Below are 26,810 nucleotides of genomic sequence, written 5' to 3'. Positions count from 1 at the left end.
CCACTCCTTTCTTTGTTTCTGAACACAAATGGTTGGTTGCTACCTGCAGAGTGTTCTCTACTTTCATTTTTCTCAGTTGATTTTGGAGATCATGCCAAATCACTTATCTTGTTCGTTTTAACAGCCACATATGTAAATAATTCCAAAATGCACCATACTGTATTTAACTAACATGGTCCAGTGTTTTTCTATTACAAACAATTCTACAATGACTACTATTCTGTGTATATTGTTTTACACATAAGTAAGTATATCTACAAGATAATTTCCTGTAAAGGGAAATGCTGGATTAAATGCAAATGGTATGTTCGCCTGCAATTTAAAAAAGTTTTCATTACGGAATTTTTCAAGCATTACACAAACAGACAGACTAGTAAGATGAACTGCTGCATATCCATCATCAAGCTTCAGCAATTATCCACAATCCATGGCTCAGAGTGCTTTGTATATGAAATATATGAAATATACATTTTCCCCACCCCAAATTATTTTGAAACAACTCCAGACATAATGTTATTCCACTAGGAAATATTTTGGCACTCTTAGGAAAAGCAAAAACTTAGGTAAAGAAAAAACTATGTATGTGTTTGTAATCACATTATCACCCCTAAAACAAATTGTTCAGTAATACTAGCAAATATCTTGTCAGTGTCATATTTTCCCAGATTGTCTCATAAAAATTGATTTTCTACTAGTTTATTCTTTGATTAGAATCGAGTAAGTTCCATACATTGCAGCTGGCTAAGTCTTTTTTTAATCTGTTGGTTTCTCCCTCCATCTCTCTTCTTTGTGTCTGTGCATTGTTGTAGAAACTGGGTATGTTTGCTCCCAGAATCCGGATTTTATTGATCCTATCAAATGCCCACAGGGTCATTAAAAATGTTCTGCTACCCATTAGGTCAAAAAGAAAACACAAAATTAAATTTCAGAATTTCTTAATAATAAAACACAACATAGTTGAACCTATGTGACACAGCTAAAGCAGTTATTAGAAGAAAAATAACAGAAGTAAATAATTCTATTGGTAAAAAGCAAAGTTAAATGAATTACTCCCATAAGTCAAAAAGCTAAAAAAAAAATTAAAATGTAAGATAAAAGTAATCAGAAAGAAGATAAATGTAGAATGTTTCATCATTTTTAAGACTTGTTTTTACCACTGAAGCTTAAGGCTCACCATTTGAGAACTAGGAGACCGTTTCCTAATTTGTAATGATACACACAACACACATCTAGATAGCTGTCAGAGAGGAAAGCCTTTTCTACACAAACTTTGCTCTGAATTTCAGAGTACTAGCCTGCCTTGACACTTAGTGGAAATTCAGGTAGTATGGCCTGACTCAGGTTCTTCAGGGAAGCCTCCTGTTTCAGGGACATAGGTGGGGTGGCGTCGGGGGAGGGCTGCATTCCGCATCTGCCTGGGCTTATGGCAAGTCTCAGTTCTCTGGAGGCACCTGAGTGACTGATGGAATGAGGGGCATTTCTGATCCTGTCATATGCTTACATCCTTTGCTGTCTGCCAGACTCCAGATCAAATCTTAGCTGGCACAGGTGGCCGTTCAGGCGGCCTTGAGCAAATCTCTCTGAGCTGAATTTTCCTAGTCATAAATCTGGGATAAAAAGTCTTTACCTTAAAGGGGTGTGGATCAAATGAGATACCAAGTAGAACTAGTGCTCACTGAGTGGAAGCTAAGGTGATGAAGCCCTTGATTCTCAAGTTCTGTGATTCCATGATGAAGATCCATGGGGACTACCAGACGGAGAGTATGAACTAAAAGAAAGCAATCAAAGAGTTCTTCCTGCCTTCTCTAGAGGATGTATTCCCATGAGCTGCCCTGAATGTTAAAAATAATACACCTGCCCTCAAAGTGCGTAGGACGCTCATCGTCCACCGGTTTCTGCACGTGGACCGGTTACCTGCTCAGGAGCAAGAATTTCCACCACTACGCACCCTCTCCCAGGGATGGGCTCAGCCTGTGTTCTCCCTGCGACAATGTTGGACAGTGCCATCTGTCCCTACCTAGCGTCAGCGTCACGCAGAGGGCCGGGGCTTGAAGTGTGGGAGGCACACTCCCAGCTCGCTTTTGTTTTCCCGCCCTGGAAGGGAATCCAGGATGTCTAAGTAGTCCTCTGGCTTCGAGAGGTGGGGATAGGACCTTCCTTTAGTCCCCTCCCTAGGGTCATCTGTGGAGCTCATTTCACGAAGAAGCATCTGCAGGGTAAGAAGGAAAAAAGTCCAAGGTGCAAATACATCCCAGGCGCAGACCTCCTGAGAAGTGGCCCTATCCTCCCTCCGCAGACCCCCGCACCTCCTCGGGCTTCGCCAGCCCCTTCCCGGCCCCCCACTACTCTACGCTCCTGGGAGCAGGCAGAGGTGCCGGCGTGAGCAGACCCCTGACACTGCGCCCGGGCCTCGTCTGAAACTCGCTCCCTAGAGCTCACGCCCGAGGCGACGCTCCCAATAACCACGGTGCTTCAGGGACCCGGAGGGGACGAAGGAAGAGCCCTGGCAAACAAAGGGGATTGGCCGGGAGCGCCGCAGCCCGGGGCGGGGGCCCAGTGACCGGGAGGCCTGGGGGCGCCCGTTCCCCGCGCCCCACGCCCGGTGCCAGCGAGCCGAGGCGTGCGTCTCCTTATATGGTCAAATGACACGGCGGGGGTTCTCGAGGGCGGGAGCCGCGCTGGGCTGCACTCGGCCGGCAGCGGAGCTGCAGTCACCAGCCGCCCGCCCGCCCTCCCGGTCCGAAGTCCCCGGCCCGCTGCGGCGCCGTGAGTACCTCCAACCCCCGGGGCCCCGGAGGGAGGGCGAGGGACTTAGCCACCGGGGCTCAGAAGAGGGGGCCGAATCCCGGTGCGAGACAGGGCGAGAGGGGAGCAGAGCCGGAGTTGGGGAGACTGGGGAGAGGAGAGCAGAGTTGGGGTCGGGGAGATCGCTGGGAGAGGGGAGCCGAACCGTGCGGGGAGAAGCCGGGAGAAAGGAGCTGAGCTGTGAGGTACACCAGGGAGAGGGGCGCCGATCCCGGGCGGTGTGGGGGCGGGGTGGAAAGACCTTGGGGAGAGGGGAGCAGCGGAGCAGGGGGAGGCGGGTAGACGCTGGGGGCGCTGGAGCTCAGAGGAGCCCACCGACCCATCCCCAGAGGGAGGACTGCAGTCCACGTCCTCACCAGGTGGGGCACCGCCATGCGGGCAGAGGCCGGGCGAGCCCGGGCAAAGGCTGGCCGCGGGTCCCAGCCGGCGGCTGCAGGGAGGCGACGCTGTCCCGCTGCTTCCAGGCCCGACTCCCGAGGGGGTTGTCCTGGCTTGGTGGTCTGCGCGGGGGTGTCCGGGCTATTTTTCTTTAGTAGAAATAAATGGAGTTTGCAGTGTGACCTCGCTCCTTGACTCGGGTAGACGTTTAGTAACTGAACCATTTGGTTTTTAAAAAATTATTTTAAACGAAAAAATTACGTTTTTCTTCAGTCACACTCGTGGTATATCTTAGCCTACCAGAAATTGAGGGAAGAAAATATTGAGTGTTTTTCTGATTTTAAATGAATCAGTCGTATTTACTTTCATATCCCCAGTCGGGTTTTCAGTGGAACTAGGCTAACCCGGTTAGCTGAAATGTGTAGCTGGTCTCCACGCAGTAGTGAACTTAGTGCTGAACTTGAGGCCCGCATTCTCTGCTACACATTTTGGAAGGTAATAAATCACAGTTTGGGCTTAGAATCAGGAGAACTGTCTTTAAAACATAACCCCAAATACATCTCACATATTTGGTGCTGACTCTAATAATGAGTGTCTTATAATAATAAAGAAAAGAGGTTTTGCACTACTATCCTGAAGATGTTTTAGACAAAAAAAAAAAAAAAACATTTGCAGCAAGTCTTAGAAGTACAGGAATTCCTATCAATTAAAGTCTATCAATTAAACTTTAACAAAACCAAACTCAAAGAACATTTTATTGTGCATTTATATACATTTTTTCAAGTGTTACTGGATTTAGATCACCCCCCAATTTAGAAGACCAGCAATAAATGCATAGAATTGTGTTTCCATGGTGTTTATTAGCCTGCCATAGTTTAAAATGCATTTACGCAGTCACACGTCAATGACGGCTAATGATGGGCATACTACAGACCAAGAACTGTTCTGGGCACGTAGGTTCCTCCTCATTTTAGGTTACCGTCTCACAAACAGCCACAGGGAGATGCGGTAGGCTGGAGGATGCTGAGGACTGCATCTAGGTGGCCTGAATTCACATCCGGGTTTCTCAGCCTGTGCAGTGTGGGCCAAGTCATTTAATCCTGTGGTGTCTCTGTTTCCTCCACTGGGAAACAGGGACAATGCTGTTGTCTTTTTGGCAGGGTTGTTTAAAAGCCTGCACATCATAGACAGTGTATACATATTTGTTAGCCTCATTTTTTACAGGTAAAGACACTGAAAACAAAGATCAAAGCAACTTTAACTCGGGGTTTCTCAGCCTGTAGATGGTAGCCCTGAGATCTGACCCCAGGCAGCTTAACTCAACAACCTGAGTTCTAACCACTAAACACACCAAGGGAGGAACATTTGAACATTTCTTTTTTTAAAAAAACATTTGAATATTTCTATGAGGCCTTATGCTGCATACTTTGACCCAAGATTGCTTGTTAAGCCACTTCCAGTACTGAAAGCTATTTAAATTGCAGTCAAAAACACCCAGTAGACTATTGCAAAAACAAATCAGACTGGCTATTAGGAAGAGTTTACTCCTGTCCTATGCCGAGGGCCAGTGACACAGTCTCTGTGACTCAGGCTGCTTCCTTCGTCAGTGGAGGGCCTGAGTTGGTAAGCTGTTCTCTGACTCAGATGGCATGAGGTACCAAGTTCCTTGAGCTTGAGTGAATGGAAACATGAGACATTGGGTTCTTCTATGTAGTTTTATCATGAGAATTTTATCAAAGCCACATTTATTAAGTATTCATCTCAGGTTGCATTATACTGAGGTTGCTTCCTCAAGGTGACCATCTGAAGCAAAATGCGTGTGCTCTCACTAGTGGCTGAGAACTGAGTCTTCCTGGAGACTAGGCTGGCATTTTGACTTTGGGGTGAGTCAAGTGAATTTCCTCTGTCATCTGAATTGTGGATTTCCGTTTTAGCTCCTGTGATGGTTTCTTTCATGTGTCAGCTTGACTGGCCATGTGGTGCCCAAACGTTTGGTCATGTGTTCTGGGTGTGTCTGGGAGTGTGTTTTGGATGAGATGGACATCTGAGTGGGTAGACTGAGTAAAGCAGGTTGCTCTCCATAATGTGAGTGGGACTTGTCGAAACAGTTGAAGGCCTGACTAGAACAGGAAGACCGAGCAACTCCTCCAGCTGAACTGCTTGAGCTGGGACATTTGTCCTTTCTGCCTTTGGACTCAGACTGAAACATCGGCTCTTCTTGGGTCTATAGAGTGTGCTGTTTTCAGACTGCAGCTTGCACCATCGGCTCTCCTGGGTCTCCAGCCTGCTGACTGCAGGTCTTGGAACTTTTTTATCTTTGTAATTGCATGAGCTATATCATTGCAATAAATCAATGTGTATCTCTTATTGCTTCTGTTTCTCTAGAAAACCCTACTCCTACAGCTCTCTTGTAACATCTACTTAAAATTCTCCCCACCAGCTGTCATTCTCCCTCTTTTTAAGATTTGATCACTACTTTGCTCCTGGGAGTCTTGGCTTTCCTCTTGTGGTTAAACATGCTCCCTGCATGGGGATGTCACGAGGGGTCTGGAGCAGCATCTGGTCTCCCAGGTCCAACCCAGCGCTCATGGGTGGTGTTACACCGAGTGTGAACTCAGACTTCACACTCTTACTCAGCCTTCATGATCCACACCTTTACTGCCCTGATTCTGTCTGCAGCTTCAAGATCCTCCAGGCATATGGTCCTGAGTGAGGTGAGGGACATCTGTGGCAGAAGCAGTGGCCTTCTTTACATTGGTAAACAGAATTAATGTCAGAATGTCCTTGTAGTATGCAAATATGGAGCTTGTCAGTCAACTAGGAAATAGACCTGTCTATTTGGGTTAATACAACTTTTGGAACCAGTAAGAAGCCAGCAGTCAATGAATGAAGCAGAAGGAAGTGTGCAAGCCTCTCTGGACAGAATCCTCTTGCAGTACACCAGAGAAACCCCACAGAGCGGCAGGAATACAGTGAGAAGGAGGCAGCCAGTCATTCCTGTAAGTTGCTGGATGCCAAGGGAAAGGCCAGCATGGGGGTGGGGGGTCATAGGCACCTCAGATATCCAAAAGAGTCAACAGCGAGTGGCACTTTGGAGGAGAGAGAAGAACCCTGCCATGAGCGAGAGTGGGTGTTTTCATTTTGTAGGTGTAGAAGTGTTCAGAACTCATGCAGGGGAGGCATGGTGGAGTGAGAGCACTCAGGATGCGGTCTCCCTCTGTCCCCACACTGATGTGATTGATGGGCATGAGGCCACCCACCATTCTAGCCTGTGCATCTGTGGTTGTCCTGCATTGCTGCAGTTGGCATGCTTTGGGATTAAACAACACGATGGGATCTTAAAGGTGATTTAAGTTATTTGGAACTAAGGCTGGGCGTGGTGGCTCACTCCTGTAATCCCAGCAGGACTTTGGGAGGGCAAGGCGGGCAGATCACAAGGTCAAGAGATCAAGACCATTCTGGCCAACATGGTGAAACCCCGTCTCTACTAAAAATACAAAAATTAGCTAAACGTGGTGGTGTGTGCCTGGAGTTCCACCTGCTTGGGAGGCTGAGGCAGGAGAATCACTTGAACCTGGGAGGTGGAGGTTGCAGTGAGCTGAGATAGCACGACTGCCCTCCAGTCTGGTGACAGAGCGAGACTCCATCTCACAAAAAAATTATTTGGAGCTAGAACCAGACTGGAACTTTTTCATAGACTGTTTTATCTCGCCTCCCAGTGCCTCACAGGGCACATGGGAAATGGTGGTTACTCAACACGTTCTTGTCTGCTGGGTTCAAAAGGCTGAGGACATCAAAATGCACATAACTCTTGTAGTCATGGACTTTCAGAAACTTGATATTTATTGTTTTCCCATTTCTTTTTATTATTCAATATTCAAAGAATAATTCAGAAGACAGCAGTTTACCTTATTCAAGCATTGCCTCACACAGAACTACCAGAGATGAAGATTTTTATTTATTTTTATTTTTAATTGAAAGTTACCAGTTTATGTAAACTACAATATACCTCTGACACCTGCCTGTACATGCTTGTAGTAAAGGCTCATAAAATTAATCTGTAAATATACAGTAGGAAGCATAGTCAGTTTTACATCTTACAAACTAAGATTGTCTAAAATCCAACAATTTGAAATAGATTTCAAGTGGATGCTAGATACACCTTTTTCTTTCTTTTTCTCTTTCTTTCTCTCTTTCTCTCTCTCTTTCTTTCTCACTTTCTCTCTTTCTCTCTCTCTGTCTCTCCTTCCTTCCTTCCTTCCTTCCTTCCTTCCTTCCTTCCTTCCTTCCTTCCTTCCTTCCTTCTTTCAAGACAGGGTACACTGTGTTGCCCAGGCTGGAGTGTGGCTATTCACAGGTGCCATCGTAACTCACTATAGCCTCAAACTCCTGGGCTCAAGCAGTTCTCCTGCCTCAGCCTCCCAGGTAGCTAGGACTGCAGGCACACACCACCATCTCCAACTGATACAAATTTTTTTTCTTTTGTAGAGACTGGGTCTTACACTATGGCCCAGGCTGGAGCGTAGTGGCAGCCCTGCAGCTCACTGCAGCCTTGAACTCTTGGACTCAAGTGATTCTCCCACTTTAGGAAGTCCAAGGCTTGATCCATTATTCTAGTTTATAAAACAGCAACTTTCCTTGAGCTGATGGCCCTCTCCATTTCATCAGAATTTCTATTTAAAACAGACCATTTAGCTACATGAATGAAGAGTGTTGGGAGTTAGCTGTTTTTGTGTGTAGATACTCCCATCCATAGGAAAACAAAATAGTACAGGGTGTTCTTGCAGCACATTTTCAGGTGTGGGAGTCCCGTGCCTTTGGGTGGAGGATCTTTGATTTAGGCACCGCATGTCTGTAGAACATCAGGGCCTTCTACTGACACTGGAGCTTGTGTTGGGGATCTGTGTGTTCTTCCCAAAGTGGGCATGACTCCCAGCTGGCTTTTTGCTTTTTGACCTGGCCAGGCCTCATCCTGGACTGTGCAGCTGTGTGTTCACATGGGATTGGAGTCCAAACACAATAAGAAGAGTTCTATCCACTGTGAAAGCAGCAGCTTATCTGGAAGGAGGGATGAGGGCAGCGATGGAAGCTCGTGATGTCATATGCCAAAGCACAGTACATGTTGAGTTTGCTGTGCAGAGTGGATTGTTCACATAATATGTTCCTTATTTTTCATGCTTAATTTTTGCCTGTATGTTTGTACTCTGACATAATTGTATTCCTCCACCCATCCATTCATTTGTTCATCCATTCCACAAGTATTCTCAAAGACCCTGGTCCTGTGCGTGTTCCCTGCTGGTGGGGGCTCAGCAGTAGGTAGTGGGCACCCTTCCCAGTGCTTACGGTTGGTAGAGGACAGGGCGATTGCATGAAAACGTTGCACTTTTCTAATATATTTTTTAAAAGAGCCCACATAGGCAGTTTTCCTGATTGGAAAGCTCTGATTGATTGTTGATAAGCAATTGAATGTCCCATGCAGATCCCTGGTGGCATCTAAAGATCCAGGGACTGACTTACCGAAGCTGCTTTTGCACGTGTTGAAAGACATTCACAGATTTCTCTTTAGGAAATGACTGTTAGAGGAGTCTCCTACAGTGGGGTTGATAGGGAAAAGCACTTTGGGGTTCCAAGTCAGAGGGGAATGTGGGCCCATTGAGGTCAGAACAAAGTAGATAGTCAATAAAGGGCGCATGGAAAAGGATGCTTGAAGGAGACTTCATTTGCAAATCTGACCTCTTCAGGCTTTGCTTTTAGGGATCAGTCAGGCTCTGCCTTTAGGGATCAGTCAGGCTCTGCCTTTAGGGATCGGTCAGGCTCTGCCTTTAGGGATCGGTCAGGCTCCTGAACTCCAAGGCCTGAGCTAGCAAGCCAAGGGAGACTGTCTATCATGGCAGCCCCTCCTTTGATTGAAGTCTTCCTGGTGTAAAAAAAAAAATGAGCCAAGCATGGTTCTCACGCCTGTAATCCCAGCTACTTGGTAGGCTGAGACAGGAGAATCGCTTGAACCCGGGAAGTGGAGGTTGAAGCAAGCCGAGATAGGGCCACTGCACTGCAGCCTGGGTGACAGAGTGACACTCCCGTCTCAAAAAAAGTGAGCTTCCTGGTGTGCAGGGGTCTTTGCCTCCCTTCTGCCTCAGTTCATTTACCCGCCTCCTTCCTTTCATTGTCCTGTCACCACCCCCACCTCTTCCCTTTACTCTTTCTGTTTTCTTTTTCCCTTTATGTTCCTCCAGCTTTGACATCTTACCCACCCATACTTTGTTTTACAGTTTTTGAGTCTGAAGATTTAAAAATGAATCACATTGATAAGCTTGTGAACTTTTAAGATTAGTATGAATTATTAGTAGTAGCTGTGCATTGTTACTCCCTGGCCCTCTGAGCCTTTATTCTTACATCTTTTTTTTCTTTTCTTTTCTTTCTTTCTTTTTTTTTTTTTTTTTAAAGACATGGTGCCTGTCGCCCAGGTTGGAGAGCAGTGGTGCTATCTTGGCTCACTACAGCCTCAACCTCCTGGACTCAAGGTATCCTCCCACCCCAGCCTCCTGTGTTTCGGGGACTACAGGTGCATGCCACCTGCCACCACACCTGGTAAAATTTTTGTGCTTTTTGTAGAGTCGGGGTTTCTCCAGGTTGCCCAGGCTGGTCTTGAATTCCTGGGCTCAAATGATATGCCTCCTTCAGTCTCCCAAAGTACTGAGACTACAGGCAAGAGCCCCTGCACCAGACCTAGTCTAATACCTGGTCAAAGCTGGGATGATGAGAGACTCAGAGATTAACGCCTTCTCTGGGCCATCCTCAGACCTGTGAGCTGCACCTAGCACCTTTCTCTCTGATTTAGTTCCCTTGGCCTGGAGTCAAGCCTATTCCCTAAGATCCAGCTTCTTCAAATACCCTGGCTATTCAGGACTGAAGGGGGAATGACATCAGGGAAGGATTTTGCTTGGTGAGGAATAAGAACTCCAGGAAACTCTGATTTGGAATTTGATTCAATGAAATGAGGGGTTGCGCCTTATGTTTGGGTAACTCCCTGCAAGCTGTTGCCTGATGCTTTCAGCATTCCTGTGTACTGGCTAAGGGGCAGGAATTATTGATAACCTGTCAGGAGGGATGTGGAGTTCAGAGAGAGTAAATGGATTGTACACAATTAGATTAATAAGTTTTTATAGAACCAAGATGTCCTACTTTTTTTTTTTTTTTTTTTTTGAGACGCAGTTTTGCTCTTGTTACCCAGGCTGGAGGGCAATGGCGCGATCTCGGCTCACCGCAACCTCCGCCTCCCGGGTTCAGGCAATTCTCCTGCCTCAGCCTCCGGAGTAGCTGGGACTACAGGCACGCGCCACCATGCCCAGCTGATTTTTTAGTAATTTTTAGTAGAGACAAGGTTTCACCACGTTGACCAGGATGGTCTCGATCTGCCGACCTCGTGATCCACCCGCCTCGGCCTCCCAAAGTGCTGGGATTACAGGCTTGAGCCACCGCGCTCGGCCGTCCTACTTTTATTTGAAGAAGTAATTCAGAAATGGACTCCGATACACTGATACATTTTTTAGGAGTCACTGCCCCCAGTTTTGCATAGTAAAGGCAGACTTCCATGCAGTACTTTCACTGGGCTGTCTGTCTTGCCGCTGCCTGCAAGGCACATTCAAGTCCATGAACAAGGCGCCCAGGCCCTCATTGCATTGCCTATTGACTGGGTCTTCCATCTTCTTGGGCTCTCTGCCTACCCTACTCTGTCATTTCTCTGGATTTGCTTACCCCACCCCTTGACCTAACTTGCCATATCACCTGGCTGACCTTTTCCCAGCACAGGTAGTGTCTTCTCTGGAACACCTGCCTACTCTCTCAGGGGCTCCTCCTCTGCGTGCCCATCACACCTGTGCACCTCCAGCACGCCTTGGGCACGGGGTTTGGTAATCTGTTTGGTATATATCTCTTTGCCTCACTAGATAACAAGTTCCTTGAGGGGAGGGGCCTGCATCTTATTCATCTTTGCATCTTCAGCACTTTTCATGACATTAGAGATGTAGTTCCAGCTGCATCTCTAACCAATGTTTCTTCAATGAATGAATGAACAATCAGGTATTCATGGGACTTAAAAAATGCAAGTGGCTTGTGCCTGTAATCCTAGCACTTTGAGAAGCCAAGGCGAGCAGATCACTTAAGGTCAGGAGTTGGAGACCACCCTGGCCAACATGGTGAAACTCCATCTCTACTAAAAAAAAAATTTCAAAAATTAGCTGGGTGTGGTGGTGCCTGCCTGTAATCCTAGCTACCCTGGAGGCTAGGAGAATCACTGAAACCCTGAAGGCGGAGGCTGCAGTGAGCTGAGATCATGCCACTGCACTCCAGCCTGGGCGACAGAGCAAGACTCCGTCTCCCTTCCCCAGCTGGGCTGGTGCTTGTCCTGACCCACACAGACAGCCTTTTGAGTTAGATTGGGAGTTCATTTTCTCTAAGTCAGATGGCTATTTGAGAAAGCTCAGTGGACCCTCTTTTTCAACAATATGCCTGGGCTTCAGTTTTTCCATCCATAGAATGAGGAAGTTGTCATATAATCTGGGGATTTGTTTCCAGCTTTTACAATTCCACAATTCATAGTTCTCTGTCCTGTCATGGTTCTTATTTCAAATTCCCAAATTATTATTCTTATGTTTGTGGGTGCAGAATGAGCAATGAGCCTCTTGTCCCATAGCTAAACGGCACCCTTTATTGAAAAGATATATATGTTGGAAAAACAGCTCTCAATTGCGATGAAATAAATGACAGCCACTTTCAAGGCCAATAACTGAACAATTACAGGAAAGCATTGAATCTTATGCCAGCGCGGCTGCTGCAATCCGAGGTAGCCTCGGTACAAAGAAGCTTTATATGTTGGGTTTCAGAATAAGTGCTCAAGAGCCTCATCTTGTGATTTTATCACAAGAATGTCCAGACAATGTTTCCTTTAACTCCAGGAATAGTGATTTAGAAGGCCAGATCTTGCCACATGTGTCCAGCTGCATATTCATTGCTCTTGGAAGAGAATTATTCTGTAAACACAGAATATCCAAGAATGGTTACTTGAAAGATGATCCTTTCTTTGCTTACAGTTGTCAGGACCATGTATATTCAAGAGTACAAAAATAATAAACGCTATCAAATTTACTATAACCGTAAACCAGGCAACAATATTTTATTTGCGTCAGAAGGTCTGATTCTGGGATTTCACTCTCCTATCATTTGAAAACTGCAAATTGAATCAGGTTTTCTTAGAGTCTGTGAAACCTTGCTCGGAGTTACCTAGGCAACCAGTGTACCTGTTTTCTTCTTTAGAGACAGAGTCTCTCTCTGTTGCCCAGGCTGGAGTGTAGTGGTGCAGTCTCAGCTCACTACAACCTCCACCTCCTGCGTTCAAGCGATTCTCCTGCCTCACCCTCCCAAGTAGCTGGGACTACACGCGTGTGCCACCATGGCTGGCTCATTTATTTTCCTTTTGTATTTTTAATACAGGTGGGGTTTCACCATGTTGGCCAGGCTGGTCTCGTACTCCTGACCTGAGGTGATCCACCCTTCTTGGCCTCCCAAAGTGCTGAGATTACAGGCATGAGTGACCTTGCCCAGCCCAGCGTGCCTATTTAACAACACAAAAAACTTTCCACTTTTAGCAAATGGAATATTCCTGAAGAAAATTGTCTGTGTTTTTAATGCCCTACGGATGTTTCTCCACTGCAGCTATTCCTGTGGTAGGCTTTTCTTCTCCAGGATCGTTCTAACATGATTTTATAGGAATAGTCATAGAGGAGGGGCCCATCCCTTGCTGCTTATGCATGCCATATATTCATCCTGGAAAAATGCATTGTGCCGGGCATGGAGATGCATTTTTTTAAACTTTTATTTTAGGTTCAGGGTACCTGGGCAGGTTTGTTATACAGATAAACTCTGTCACAGGGGTTTGTTAAACATATTATTTCATCACCCAGGTATTAGGCCTAGTACTCAATTGTTATCTTTTTTGCCCCTCTCTCTCCTCCCATCCTCCCTCCCTGCTCAAGTAGACCCCAGTGTCTGTTCCCCTCTTTGTGTCCATGTGTTCTGATCATTTAGCCCCCACTTCCAAGTGAGAACATGCAGTATTTGGCTTTCTGTTCCTGCATTAGTTTGCTAAGGATAATGGCCTCCAGCTCTATCTGTGTTCCCACAAAAGACATGCTCTCATTCTTTTTTGTGACTGCATAGTATTCCATGGTGTATATGTAACACATTTTCTTTATCCAATTTGTCATGGATGGGCATTTAGGTTGATTCCATGTCTTCCGTATTGTGAAGAGTACTGCAGTGAACATTCATGTACATGTGTCTTCACGGTAGAATGATTGGTATTTCTGTAAAGGGGATTGCCGGGTCAAATGGTAGCTCTTGTTTTTAGCTCTTTGAGAAATCACCATACTGCTTTCCTCAATGGTTGAACTGATTTATACTCCCACCCACAGTGTATAAGTGTTGCCTTTTCTCTGCAACCTCGCCAGTGGCTTGTTCCTATTGGAAGAGCTCTTTCCTGATGCCCAGAGAGCCATTAACTGCAGCCACTGCATTTCTAACTGTTTGATATCATTGCTCTGGGAAGTGAGCATTTCCCTTTATCCTGCTCTCAGGGTACCTGGGCAGCTGCAGGGTAATCTTTCCAACAGGGAGCAATGATTCATCCTGAGGGACTTTGGAAGTTTTTCTTGTCTATGCTCAGATTGCACTTCCCAATGCAATACCGAGGCCAAGGTAAGAGTGCCCTCATAGGATCTAATCTCAGTTTTCCCAAGTCAGATCTCCCTCCCTTTTGCCACTGTGGTTTCTTCCTATTCAAATCATGAATCATAAAGAGCTCATGGAAAATCTTTTTATAGAAATGGACTATTATTTCTATGCCTGCCTTTCTATTTTGGGGGCAGGGAGAAGGAGAAGATGCAAGGCCAGGTCACAGCTAGACAGGATGGGGCCTCTAGCACCAGCTCTTACCTGTATTTAAAACTGAGATAGCTTTTTCTGACACAGTCAAAAATAATTTGTGCTTTTCAAGAAATGGAATATGGCAGGGTGCAGTGGCTCATGCCTGTAATCCCAGCACTTTGGGAGGCCGAGGCAGGCAGGCAGATAGATCACCTGAGGTCAGGAGTTTGAGACCAGTCTGGCCAACATGGTGAAACCCTGTCTCTACTAAAAATACAAAAATTATCTTGGCGTGATGGTGTGTGCCTGTAATCTCAACTATTCAGGAGGCTGAGGCAGGAGAATGGCTTGAACCCAGAAGGTGAAGGTTGCAGTGAGCTGACATTGCACCACTGCACTCCAGCCTGGGCAAAAGAATGAGACTCTGTCTCCAAAAAAAAAAAAAAGAAGTGGAATGCATTCAAACACAAAACTATCCCAGGTAATTAAAAAAAGACGGGGATGTTGTCACTGAAAATTATGACCATTTAAAGGGTGAGTTAATTATTCAATCAGAGGAATAAGTCACGTTTCAGCTAAAGATGACAGACAGCAGGACGGTTAATGCCTTTGTGTGCACCCCCTTCAGAGAGTGCTCAATGGGACCTGGATTTTCTCTTCTTTTTGATAGGTTGCTGAAAAGTCAAGTGTCAAAATGACCGAGCGCTTTGACTGCCACCATTGCAACGAATCTCTCTTTGGCAAGAAGTACATCCTGCGGGAGGACAGTCCTTACTGCGTGGCATGCTTCGAGACCCAATACGCCAACACCTGCGAGGAGTGTGGGAAGCCCATCGGCTGTGACTGCAAGGTACCTGCTTTAGGCCTCTGAGGGTCCCCGGTGCTCCCCCAAGAAACCCGGGCTTCTCTGTGGTTTGTGCCGAAGCCCTGATCCACCATCGAAGTCTGTCTGTTGAGCCCCCTCCCATGGGTGTGGACCCTGCACATATCCTTTCAGAGCTCTGCCTTCCCTCTACCTGATGTGTTCTGCGTCCACAAGCACCGAGTGAGGGCCTTGCCAGTAGTTCTGTGCTTAGTGTCTTAAGGACATTTCTGTATTCTAGTTATTATTGCCCTTATCTAACCAACCACCTGCCTACCAGGACTGGACCTTTCTTAAGGGTGGTGCTCTCTTTCTCCTGTCGGTTTGCCCCAGGGTGAGTAACGCGGAGCAGGTGCTGTGCTTAGTCAATATTTGATGAATGAATGTGTACGTTAGAGAATGAGAGTTGGTTCCTAGATAAATGGGCACGTAAAAGCACAAAGTCCTTGGAAGATTGTGGGCTCTTTTCCTTTAACGAGAGAAAGACAGGATTGGTATTGTTTCCTTCCAGTGAGGAAAGTGTTCACAGGTCTCCTGGGATGGCACAGCGTGGTTCAGCAGAGGCCACTGGTCACTTGTGCCGACTACCCCACAGTTAAGGGAGGTGAACCCTGGCCTGCACTTCTCAGCAGACCCTTCTTTCATCCTGGGCCACTGAAGGACATGCTGGAAGCCCATCCATAGCTCTGAGCTCTCTGATCCCTTCAGCTGCAAACAGTTGCTAAAACAGGCCAGAGAAACCCCTCATGTGGCTGTCATCATGAGTGCCATGGAACTGGGTACAAAACGAGGTCCCTTTGGGATTCCCAACTGAGTGGCCACCAAGTCAGTTCGTGGCATTTTCCTATCTCTTTTCTGCTCTGGTTGCTTTGTGCTCTGTGGGGATTTTTGCCGCTCTCCTCTCTGGTTGTTAATATCAGCATATTGCTGCCGACTGATTGACTTAGGCCATGCCTGCCGTTGGATCATTCTAGCACCTCCAACATATGTTCCTTCTCTTTCTCTCTCTGATCACATCATTCTTAGGAAAGACAGGAATCAGAAATCTGCACTATCACTTTCTGTTCCTAGGGATTTAGTGACAGTTGAGGGATGGTTTCCATCTTGTGATGAAAGAGACCTCTGCCCTGAGCAGAGACAAAAGATGTATAGCATGAGCCCCTGAAACGGTGCAGCAGTCCTGTGTCTTTAGGCGTCAGGGCAGATGCTGTGCCGAATGTAAAAGAAGCAAAACTCAGCACTGGTATTGTGCCACACCTTTGAAATACCATTAAAAAAAAAACAGGAGTTATAACTTTCGTCTCTGACAAAATAGACTACAATAGTAACAAAGACTAAAAGAAACAAAGAAGGACATTACATAACGATAAAAGGATCAATGCAACAATAGGAGTCAATGATTATAAATATATATGCACCCAATATAGGAGCCCCAGATACATAAGACAAGTTTTCAATGACTTATAAAGAGACTTGGACTCCCACACAATAATAGCGGGAGACTTTGACACCACATTGTTAATATTCGACGGATCAATGAGATAGAAAATTAACAGGGACATCTATGATTTGAACTCAGACCTGGAACAAGTAAACTCAGTGAATATTTATAGAATTCTTCACCCCAGGTCCACAGAACATACATTTTTTTGGTATCACATTACACCCATTTTCAAAGTGACCACATAAATGGAAGCAAATCACTCTTCAGCACTTGCACAGCATTTCACAGATTTAAATGAAATATTGGTTGGCTGTTTGTTTGTTATTTTCTTTCCTTATTCCTTCCTGTCTCCTCTGTTAAGCACAATTATCAGCATAAAAGAGGTTCTTTATACCTACATTTAGATTGCATTTCAGCCTGGGCAATAGAGCAAGACTCCTATTCTCTCTCCCCCTTTTCTCTTTCTCTTTCTTTCTTTAAAAAAAAATGGATACATATGTTGTGTCTAGGCATAAAAAAAAAAAATGAAATACCATAAGCAAAAATAGCTGATCTGGCTATTCTGAAAGTTGCGTGTGTACCTCTGTCCCTTCCGCCTGCTGCATGTCTCACTGTACCTGGTGACCTTTCTCAGTCCCTTTTCATGTATTTAACAGGCCAAGCAGGAGAGCTCAGCCACCAGCCTGCCCAGTTCCAGCCCGGGCACTGTGTCTCATTTGCTGTGTGGCCTTGGGTCAGTTACTTGAACCTTCCGTGCATAGTTCCACACCTACAAAATGGGGAGAACCAAGCCAGGTGCATAGGCTCAACACCTGTAATCCCAGCACTTTGGGAGGTCAAAGTGGGCGGATCACTTGAGGCCAGGAGTTCAAGACTAGCCTGGCCAACATGGCGAAACCCTTTCTCTACTGAAAATACAAAAATTAGCTGGGTGTGGTGGTGCATATCTGTAATCCCAGCTACTTGGGAGCCTGAGGCATGAGAACCACTTGAACCTGGGAAGCAGAGGTTGCAGTAAGTCGAGATCATGCCTCTGTACTACAGCCTGAGAGACAGAGTGAGACTCTGTCTCAAAAAAAGAAAAAAAATGGGGGAGAACCAGGGATCTGCTTCATAAGATGGTTCTAATATGTAGATGCAAGCCCTCGCACTCTACTAGCAGCTGACAGGGTGAGCTCCAGACTGCCACCTTTCTGCTGACTGCTTCCTTATTCTTTTTGTGACACATCCCTTCCACACACCTTTCAGAAGCTTCACCCTCTCTCTTTGTTGCTTTGCATTTTGGAAACCTCAGTAAAAATGTTCAGTTTGAGGAAGAACTAGATAGCCAGAGAAAAATACAATTATTTCATAAAAGCTCTACCTGGAAAAGAAAGAAATACTTAAGTAGGTGAGAGGTTCAGATATCATCTGGCAAGAAGTAACTCTTTCAGTGACAGATTTTGGATATTTGGGGCTAATCATCCCTGATCAGTGACTGAAATAAAAACAAAACAAAAATCATTTGCCATTTCTCCAGTGATTTAGTGGAAGAAAACCCTTAAAAACCAGTCATCCTTCCACTCGTGTTTTATGAGCAAATAAGAGTCTCCCAAGTGGAGCCAAAATAATCAAGGCTGCTGTCATGCCATGAGGGAATCATACTGAACTTTTCAACCCGGATTAATGTTTAGAGATACCTGGGATTACACTGTGTGATGTTCTACATTTTGGAACAAAAAGAGACAGTGATTTGAAGCAAGACCTTGGCATTCAGGGCTTTTGATGCTTTAGGCGTGATTTGCTTGACCTTCAAAAATAATCAGGTAGTTGGGTTTGTAGTGGAAGCAATGACAGAAAAACTTCCCATTTTTTCTGGAAGTAAAGCCTACAATCCTGGCAGGTGGGGAGATACCTGATAGAGGAACTGTGCTTTTAGGTCTGGTGGCCAGTCTCTTCTCTTAAAATAGCATTATGGGCCTCAGCTGCTTCTCTCTGAAGGATGTGTTTATGTGTGTAAATTTTAAATGCAGACATGCCTGTGAGAGTTAGGCTATTTTTGAGAGTCCTGACCAACTTAAAGGAGACAGACAAGATGTCAGAGCCTGTCCTATAGGTTGAACATCCTCTCTATGTAGCCACTGAATTGTAATCTTTATTTCTGAGAAGTCACTCTGGGAAAATGCTGTGATCTCAAAGGGTAAAGATCATTGGTTTGTATGGCCAGTGTAATAGTGGAGAGCAGGCAATACTAATACAATTTTATCTGATATTATACTCTTCCTGAATGTTTTCCTGGACACCTGTTAATATCAACAAAATATTTTTGTAGACTGATTACAGATTTTTGGGGAAATCTAACTACATTCTAGCCTCCAAAAATTCAATAAACTAAAGAAAAAATAAGGCTGGGCATGGTGGCTTATGCCTATAATTCTAGCACTTTGGGAAGCCGAGGTGGGTAGATCACTTGAGGCTGAGGTGGGTGGATCACTTGAGGCCAGGGAGTTGGAGACCAGCCTGCATCTTATTCATCTTTGTGTCTTCAGCATTTTTCATGACATTAGACACATAGTTCCAGCTCAACCAATGTTTTTTCAATGAATGATTGAGCAATCAGGTATTTATGGGATTTAAAAAATGCAAGCGGCTCATGCCTGTAATCCCAGCACTTTGGGAGGCCAAGGCAAGTGGATCATCTGCAGTCAGGAGTTTGAGACCAGCCTGGCCAACATGGTGAAATCCTGTCTCTACTAAAAATACAAAACTTAGCTGGGCGTGGTGGCTCATGCCTGTAATCTCAGCTACCTAGGAGGCTGAGGCAGGAGAATAGCTTGAACCCAGGAAGCAAAGGTTGCAGTGAGAGCTGAAATCGCACCACTGCATTCCAGCCTGGGCGACAGAGCAAGACTCTATCTTAAAAAGGAAAAAATAGGCTAACCGGTAACTCCAGAGATGGTTATTCTTACTGTGCATATAACAAATGGGTGATTTTCAGCCCTGAGCAACACACCTAACTCAGAGTTTGAATGTTCATGGCTCTGCCAGCAATGCCATGAGCAACACACCTAACTCAGAGTTTGAATGTTCATGGCTCTGCCAGCAATGCCCTGAGCAACACACCTAACTCAGAGTTTGAATGTTCATGGCTCTGCCAGCAATGCCATGAGCAACACACCTAACTCAGAGTTTGAATGTTCATGGCTCTGCCAGCAATGCCATGAGCAACACACCTAACTCAGAGTTTGAATGTTCACGGCTCTGCCAGCAATGCCATGAGCAACACACCTAACTCAGAGTTTGAATGTTCACGGCTCTGCCAGCAATGCCATGAGCAACACACCTAACTCAGAGTTTGAATGCTCACGGCTCTGCCAGCAATGCCATGAGCAACACACCTAACTCAGAGTTTGAATGTTCACGGCTCTGCCAGCAATGCCATGAGCAACACACCTAACTCAGAGTTTGAATGTTCACGGCTCTGCCAGCAATGCCATGAGCAACACACCTAACTCAGAGTTTGAATGTTCACGGCTCTGCCAGCAATGCCATGAGCAACACACCTAACTCAGAGTTTGAATGTTCACGGCTCTGCCAGCAATGCCATGAGCAACACACCTAACTCAGAGTTTGAATGTTCACGGCTCTGCCAGCAATGCCATGAGCAACACACCTAACTCAGAGTTTGAATGTTCACGGCTCTGCCAGCAATGCCATGAGCAACACACCTAACTCAGAGTTTGAATGTTCACGGCTCTGCCAGCAATGCCATGAGCAACACACCTAACTCAGAGTTTGAATGTTCACGGCTCTGCCAGCAATGCCATGAGCAACACACCTAACTCAGAGTTTGAATGTTCACGGCTCTGCCAGCAATGCCATGAGCAACACACCTAACTCAGAGTTTGAATGTTCACGGCTCTGCCAGCAATGCCATGAGCAACACACCTAACTCAGAGTTTGAATGTTCACGGCTCTGCCAGCAATGCCATGAGCAACACACCTAACTCAGAGTTTGAATGTTCACGGCTCTGCCAGCAATGCCATGAGCAACACACCTAACTCAGAGTTTGAATGTTCACGGCTCTGCCAGCAATGCCATGAGCAACACACCTAACTCAGAGTTTGAATGTTCATGGCTCTGCCAGCAATGCCATGAGCAACACACCTAACTCAGAGTTTGAATGTTCATGGCTCTGCCAGCAATGCCATGAGCAACACACCTAACTCAGAGTTTGAATGTTCATGGCTCTGCCAGCAATGCCATGAGCAACACACCTAACTCAGAGTTTGAATGTTCATGGCTCTGCCAGCAATGCCATGAGCAACACACCTAACTCAGAGTTTGAATGTTCATGGCTCTGCCAGCAATGCCATGAGCAACACACCTAACTCAGAGTTTGAATGTTCATGGCTCTGCCAGCAATGCCATGAAATTGGACAGGTTGCCACACCTACCCTTGTGCTTAGAGGGTGCTACGAAGAGAAAAAAATAATAATGAACAAAAACAAAAGATCTGCAGATCAAAAACTAGCATTCAGGGTTTCGTTTCCAGTAGTAGTAATTGGAACCACTGTGTATCACATGATGACTTGTTCCAGGCATATTGTAAATGCCTAAACTGCATGATCTAAATTCCTCCTAACACCCTTTAGGTAGGAACTTTTTTCATTCCATTTTATGGTGAAGCTGCTGAGGCCTAGAGAGGACGGGGATCTTGCCTAGGGTCAACGGAATTAGGAAGTAGCCGAGATACAATTTGAGCCCAGACCCAGCAGGTCCTCGCCCAGCATGCAATGCTGCCTGCCACCTGCAGCCTCGGGCAGGGCCCTGTCTACGCAATTCTCAGGCCAGATGTGGTCAGTCCTTAAGAGTAAGAGGTGGGTGACCACCTGGCCTCTATCAAGTGACTTTCAGTCAAAGGCTTCTCCTCTTCTCCCGGGCCCCTTTTGATGGTGATAATTACATTGCAGAATTGAGGCTCAAGTCGTTTCTCAAACTCTCTTTCCAGCTTTTGTAGTAAATTAAATAGGAAACATTGAAGCTATGATCAAATTGGCACAAGTTTACCCATCATGCTGTAAAAGTGTCAGTTAATGTTTGGTAATAGACAGAAAAGTTCATTGGTATTTTGGCAGAAAGCAACCTGGTGGGGCTGTGAAATAGGAGACCACACGTTTGGGTTAAATCTAGATGCCCCTGGTATATTTTGGAAGGTTTCTGACCAAAGCTAGTGAAAACTTTAAGGTCAGGTCTGAAAAATCCCTCCTTCTGTCCTTGGTGTGACAGGGTCCTCTCCTGCTAGTCTTTCTGGGCCTTTTTCTGGGAAGAGCGCCTACTCCTGTCACATTCTCACAGTCCAGCTTGTCAACCTGGTGCTTTTTTATTTATTGGGATGGTTTTTAAGTTCTCAATGAGCAAATTACCTTTTTAAATCTTCCACGTAGAATTTGTTCACAGAGTTTGTAATGTGCACTTAAAACGTGTATTTATTCAAATTTCCTCCTACAAGACAAAAATCTGTTTCTGAAGGGAATTTAATCAAGCAGGGTCCTAGGATCAGGAGCAAAGCTGTCTGGATGAAGTCCATAAGAAGGATCTGTCAGCGCATGAAACCAAAAGTTCAGCCACAAGGCACAGCAGCAGAGTGCACAGCGCCCAGCAGTGACGCCGCATGCACCAAGGCCGGACCCGGAGCCAAAACTGCCTGGCTCCACCTTCAACGAGCTGCACCAGGGGGCAAGGCCTGCCATCTATAAGTCTCCATTTCCACGTCTATAAACTGGGGTTCCTAGCTCAAGGGACTGTTAGGGGAACTGAGTGAGTTAATGTCTAGGGAACACCTGTGAAGGGCCAACACAGAGCTGTCATTTCTGCTGTTCATTTTTCCACATCTTCGTTTGTAAGGATTTGAAAGAATGTACAGATGGAAGCCTGATGAGCTCAAAGCATAGAATATCTTTTCATAATGCTGAGCATGGATGACACAAGAGTCCATTTCTGAAGTGAAATTGTGTGGATCTGAAGAATCGTTGGTCCCAGCCCAGGTGAATTGGGGTGTGAAGGAGGGAGGATGAGAGCCAGCTGCTTCAGTCTGGGCGACCTGCCACCCAGAGCCACCTTCCTTTAGCTGAGGGGTCCAGGACTCCCTCCAGGCCACTTGCCACTAAGGCTCAGCCAAAGTTTCAAAAAGGACACATTTGGAGCCAAGCAACAAGCACAGCCCATGTTAGGAATGTTTCTGAAATGGAAAAATATCAAACCAGAAAGGAAGTGTGTGGGCCTAATCTTGCATGTTTATCAACGTTTTACTGCAATGTATGACATTTCTGTGTGCACAAGATTAGCCTTGGTATTTTTTTCTGGGAAGTATAAAATACCTTTTTTTTTCCTTCTTTTTGTTTTCAATTTCTCTCTAGGGGAATTTAAAACCAGATATTTCCATCTTAAAGTTCTTGAGCAAGCCTGTCAAGGTGACCATATTTCTTACCCTGTTGCCTCTCAGCGTCTATCTGCTGTCTCTGTTACACTCACTTTTGCTGTTCACAATGGAGTGCTAAGGAAATAGCAAAATTAAGCGACGCAAGACTGGCAAGGTGCTAATAACTGAAACTAAAAATCGGTTTGGAGCTTTTCTGTTTGAAAAGGGTCACTTGAGCCGGGCATGGTGGCTCACGCCTGTAATCCCAGCGCTTTGGGAGGCTGAGGCAGAAGGATCACTTGAGGCCAAGAGTTGGAGACCAGCCTGGGCAATATAGCAAGACTCCTGTCTCTAAACAGATATATATATATATCTATATATATCTATATATATATAGACAGAACAGATAGACAGAAGAAAAGAAAGGGTCACTTGGCACTAGGTCTTCACAGGTAAGGATTCAAAGTGTGGTAGGAAGCACAGGCTCGGGCACCTGGGTCTAATCAATGTCACTTCTAGGCCTTTTGGTGGCATTTTCCAGTTCACCTCTAAGCTCCAGGGAATTGTATGAGTAAAATCTTCCCTCCTGCTGAGACTCAGATACTGCCATGTTGGCCAAGGTCTCTAAAAAAATCAAAGCGAGCAGTATTGAGTTATCTTCCTCTTACCATTAAAGTCTTTCCTCACTTCCTCCTTATTGTGAACTTTCTTAAGAAGTGAGTCCAGGAGGAAGCAGTGATGTGAATTTATTAACTTGACTCAGACTTCTAAAGAGAATGCAAACGGGGAGCCCCATTCAGAGAGCAACAAGGAATCCCCATGACATAATTAGTTACCTATGAGTTTCCAAATAGGATTTGGAAAGAGACTTACAACTAGGTAGCCAGCGTAGCACATGGCTTCTCTGCAGTCAGCATTGCCCTGGTCGAGGCAGCTTTGTAGAACAGATGAGATTTGAGCTAGACCTTGTAGCCAAATGGGATTTGACCTTTTGGGGAGGAAGGAAAGGGCATTCCAAGGCTAGAGACAGAGTATGGTCAAAGGCATAGAGATGAGGAAGAGAGGACCAGAGCAGAGGGTCAGGTTGGAAAGCAAGTTGGGGTCAACTTGCAAAGGGGATGACATCCCAGGTGAAAAATCAGGAGCACGGTTTAGCTCTGTGGATCATTTCAGGTGGAAGGGCAGTGGGAATGTTGGAGAAAACTGCTTTTTGGTATCATTACATTGAATTGGCTCATCTAGAAGAATAAAACCTTGTTTCATAGAGTTATTGCATGGCTCCAAATAGGTACGAAGAATTAAGAAAAAGAATTTTATATTTAAAAGCGCTGAGAAAATGAAAAACAGCACATACAAAAGTAGAATGGTAGAGTTACCAATGTGTCACTTTAAGATGGCAGCAATTCTAATCAATAGCACTGTCTTCAGAAGGAAATGGAGGTTCAGCAAGTGACACATTGAGGCAGCTCTTCTCATTATTAGCTGTGATCTAAATAATGGCTTATACTAACATCCATTGAGCAATTGCAATACACAACAGCAACTATTATGTATACATATATGCTTGTCACAATATGCAGTGGGTATATTATTCCTGCTGTACAGGTCAGAAATCTGCTGAGAGAGGTTAAGTTACTTGCACATGGTGATGTAGCTGGCATAGGGTGGAGTCAGGATTTAAGTTTAGTCAGTCTGACATTTGGGCCCTTGAATTGAACTCCTAGGATGAAATAACTGAGCAATTTAATCACATGCTCCTGGGATCCCAGAGTGGTACAAGAGATGTGGACTGTGGGACCCCAGGCTCTCCCATTCTGCTTGCATGCCGCAGGCGTTCAGGTATTGCTGGCCCAGGAAGTCCATCGCCCTGTATGGCAGCAGGGAGGTGGGCCAGTTCTGTTCCTACCGAGGACCCACCAACAACAGTGATGCAAGCTTGTTTATGGAGTATTTTCAGTTATTGTGCACCGCAAAACTTAAGAACATGAGCAGAGGTTAATATTTATCTTCAGGGAAAAGAGTTTCCTGTAGAAGCTTTTAGAATTAGGAACTGCTGCATGCATACTCACTCAGGAATGCGTGTGTGTGCAATTCATAGAGGTAGCTAAGAAAAACATTGTGCAGCTAAGTGCAGACGGCCCCAGGGAATGATGCCGAGATAACGCAGCCCTGGGCAGGAAAAGGCGCTTTGTGGAAGGCACTTCGTCTTCTGTTTTTTACCACACAACCTCGATCTCTGCATGCCCCAACCCGATTGGGATGGGGAGCACTTTCAGGTGTCCACTGTACACCAGCCTGAAGGGAAAGGGCAGCTTCTGGCAGGTGCCAAGGCAAAATGGTTCCCAGGGAATATAGCAGAGCAGGTTGTCCTGGGAGAGCACAGCCTGTACCTTGTGAGGTGGGATCTGAGAGCAGGTGGACGGGACCAGCTGAGCCTGCGGAAGGTCTCAAGTCTTGGCTGGATGCTTAGTCCAGCAACATGTGGACAGCATCCACATTTAGAAGGACAATTTCAAGTGTCACATGTTGTCAATGAATCAGTCTTAAACTGTAGCTATTGCATTTTGTGATGTAAATATTAACCGAAGGAAAATGGAATTCTGCAGTGCCATGGATCCATGTGCATGTCTTAGCCAGCTTTCCCATGTATGTGCAGGCACAGATAAGTTCTGGAAAGGTGGAAACTGACTTTTTTTTTGCACTCTTTCCTCTGTCTGGGGACTGTGGTGACATCTGGTGGCTTCGCTCTCATGTTGTTGACCTTGGAGTTTTCTCCCTCAGTTTTTCTTAAAGGTCAGCCCCAAAAGGCACATTTCCTAGAAATTCTATCTCCTTTCCTTCTCTTGTCACTGATAACTTGCCACCCCACTGTGCGCAATGCCTGCTCTCTGGGCAGGGTACCCGACGTGTGGCAGTCACCATCTTCCCAGAGGGAGGCAGTGTTTACCCTTTTGTGACCGATTTGTCATTTCACAAAGCATCTTGTCCTCAAGATTCAACCATGTTGCAGCGTGAGTCAGAATTCCTTTCCTTGGGTCTAAGGCTGAATAAAATTCCATTGTATGCATAGAACACGTTTTGTTTACCCCTTCCCCTGTGGATGGACGCCTGGCTTGTTCCTACCTTTCAGCTACGGTGAATAATTCTTCCATAAACATGTACAAATGTCTCTTTGAGACCTTACTTTCAATTCTTTTGGGTGTATATCTAAAAGTAGAATTGCTGAGTCAAGTCATATGGTAATTCTACTTTTAATATTTGAGAACTATCATACTGTTTTCCATAGAAAATTTATTCTTAACGCATTTCTTCCACCGTCAGAATTCTAAGAGTGATAACATGATTAACATCTCCATCTCAAATTAGGCTGATCACTGTTTTGGCTGGATAGGGGTTCGAATGGTTTGTTCAATTTTATTCAAAGTCTAAACAAAGGCAATGCTGAGCCACATTTATTTAGGTACAAAATACATTCTCAAAAGTTCTGAGAGTTTGGTCGTTTCTGGATTTTTTTTTTTAATGGACAGACACACATCTCCTCAAAGCTACCTGTTTTGAAAGCAAAGAGTCATACAGACCCGACCAGGATTTTGCCTGAGCTGGTTCAGTGGAAATAGCTTTTGCATCAGGAGGACTTGAGCTCAAAGCCTGGCTTAGCTCCGTGCCAGGTATGTGACTGGGCAAGTTACGGAACTTCTCTGGCCTTTAGTAATAACATTTACCTTGCGGGGCTGTGCCATGGCTGGAGCTCACAGATGGGGTCATGATGGTCATCACTAGTGTTTCAGATGTCTTTTTGAAGCTGGGGCGTGTGCATGGAAAGAATGGAGACCATGCCTGCTCCTGAACGATGATGATGTCCCTGTGGAATGTGGGCTTTGCTGTTTGTCAGGAGTTTGCATGTGTAGACATCAACTGAAATCAAAGCAATTTGTAAGCAATTTCATTTGTCAAAATAACCAATAAAGCACAGGTGATTTTCCCCTCAGATTTCTTAAAA

At 45.4% G+C, this 26,810-nt stretch overlaps 1 protein-coding gene across 5 annotated transcripts in view; it reads left to right on the top strand.

Moving 5' to 3' along the window:
- The window catches only part of FHL2 (four and a half LIM domains 2), a 79,846-nt gene that overhangs the window by 33,935 nt on the left and 19,101 nt on the right, over nt 1-26,810 (top strand). For 2 of the 5 annotated variants that reach the window (XM_008980215.5, XM_054244665.2), the window contains exon 2: nt 14,774-14,953. In XM_008980215.5, the coding sequence (XP_008978463.2) occupies nt 14,798-14,953 (156 nt within the window). In that variant the 5' untranslated portion in view covers nt 14,774-14,797. The other 3 variants (XM_054244664.2, XM_002807516.6, XM_035271814.3) reach the window with 3 other exon arrangements.

Source organism: Callithrix jacchus, chromosome 14, assembly GCF_049354715.1.
Source record: "Callithrix jacchus isolate 240 chromosome 14, calJac240_pri, whole genome shotgun sequence".
Lineage (NCBI taxonomy): Eukaryota > Metazoa > Chordata > Mammalia > Primates > Cebidae > Callithrix > Callithrix jacchus.
This window is presented reverse-complemented; position numbering and strand designations above follow the sequence as displayed.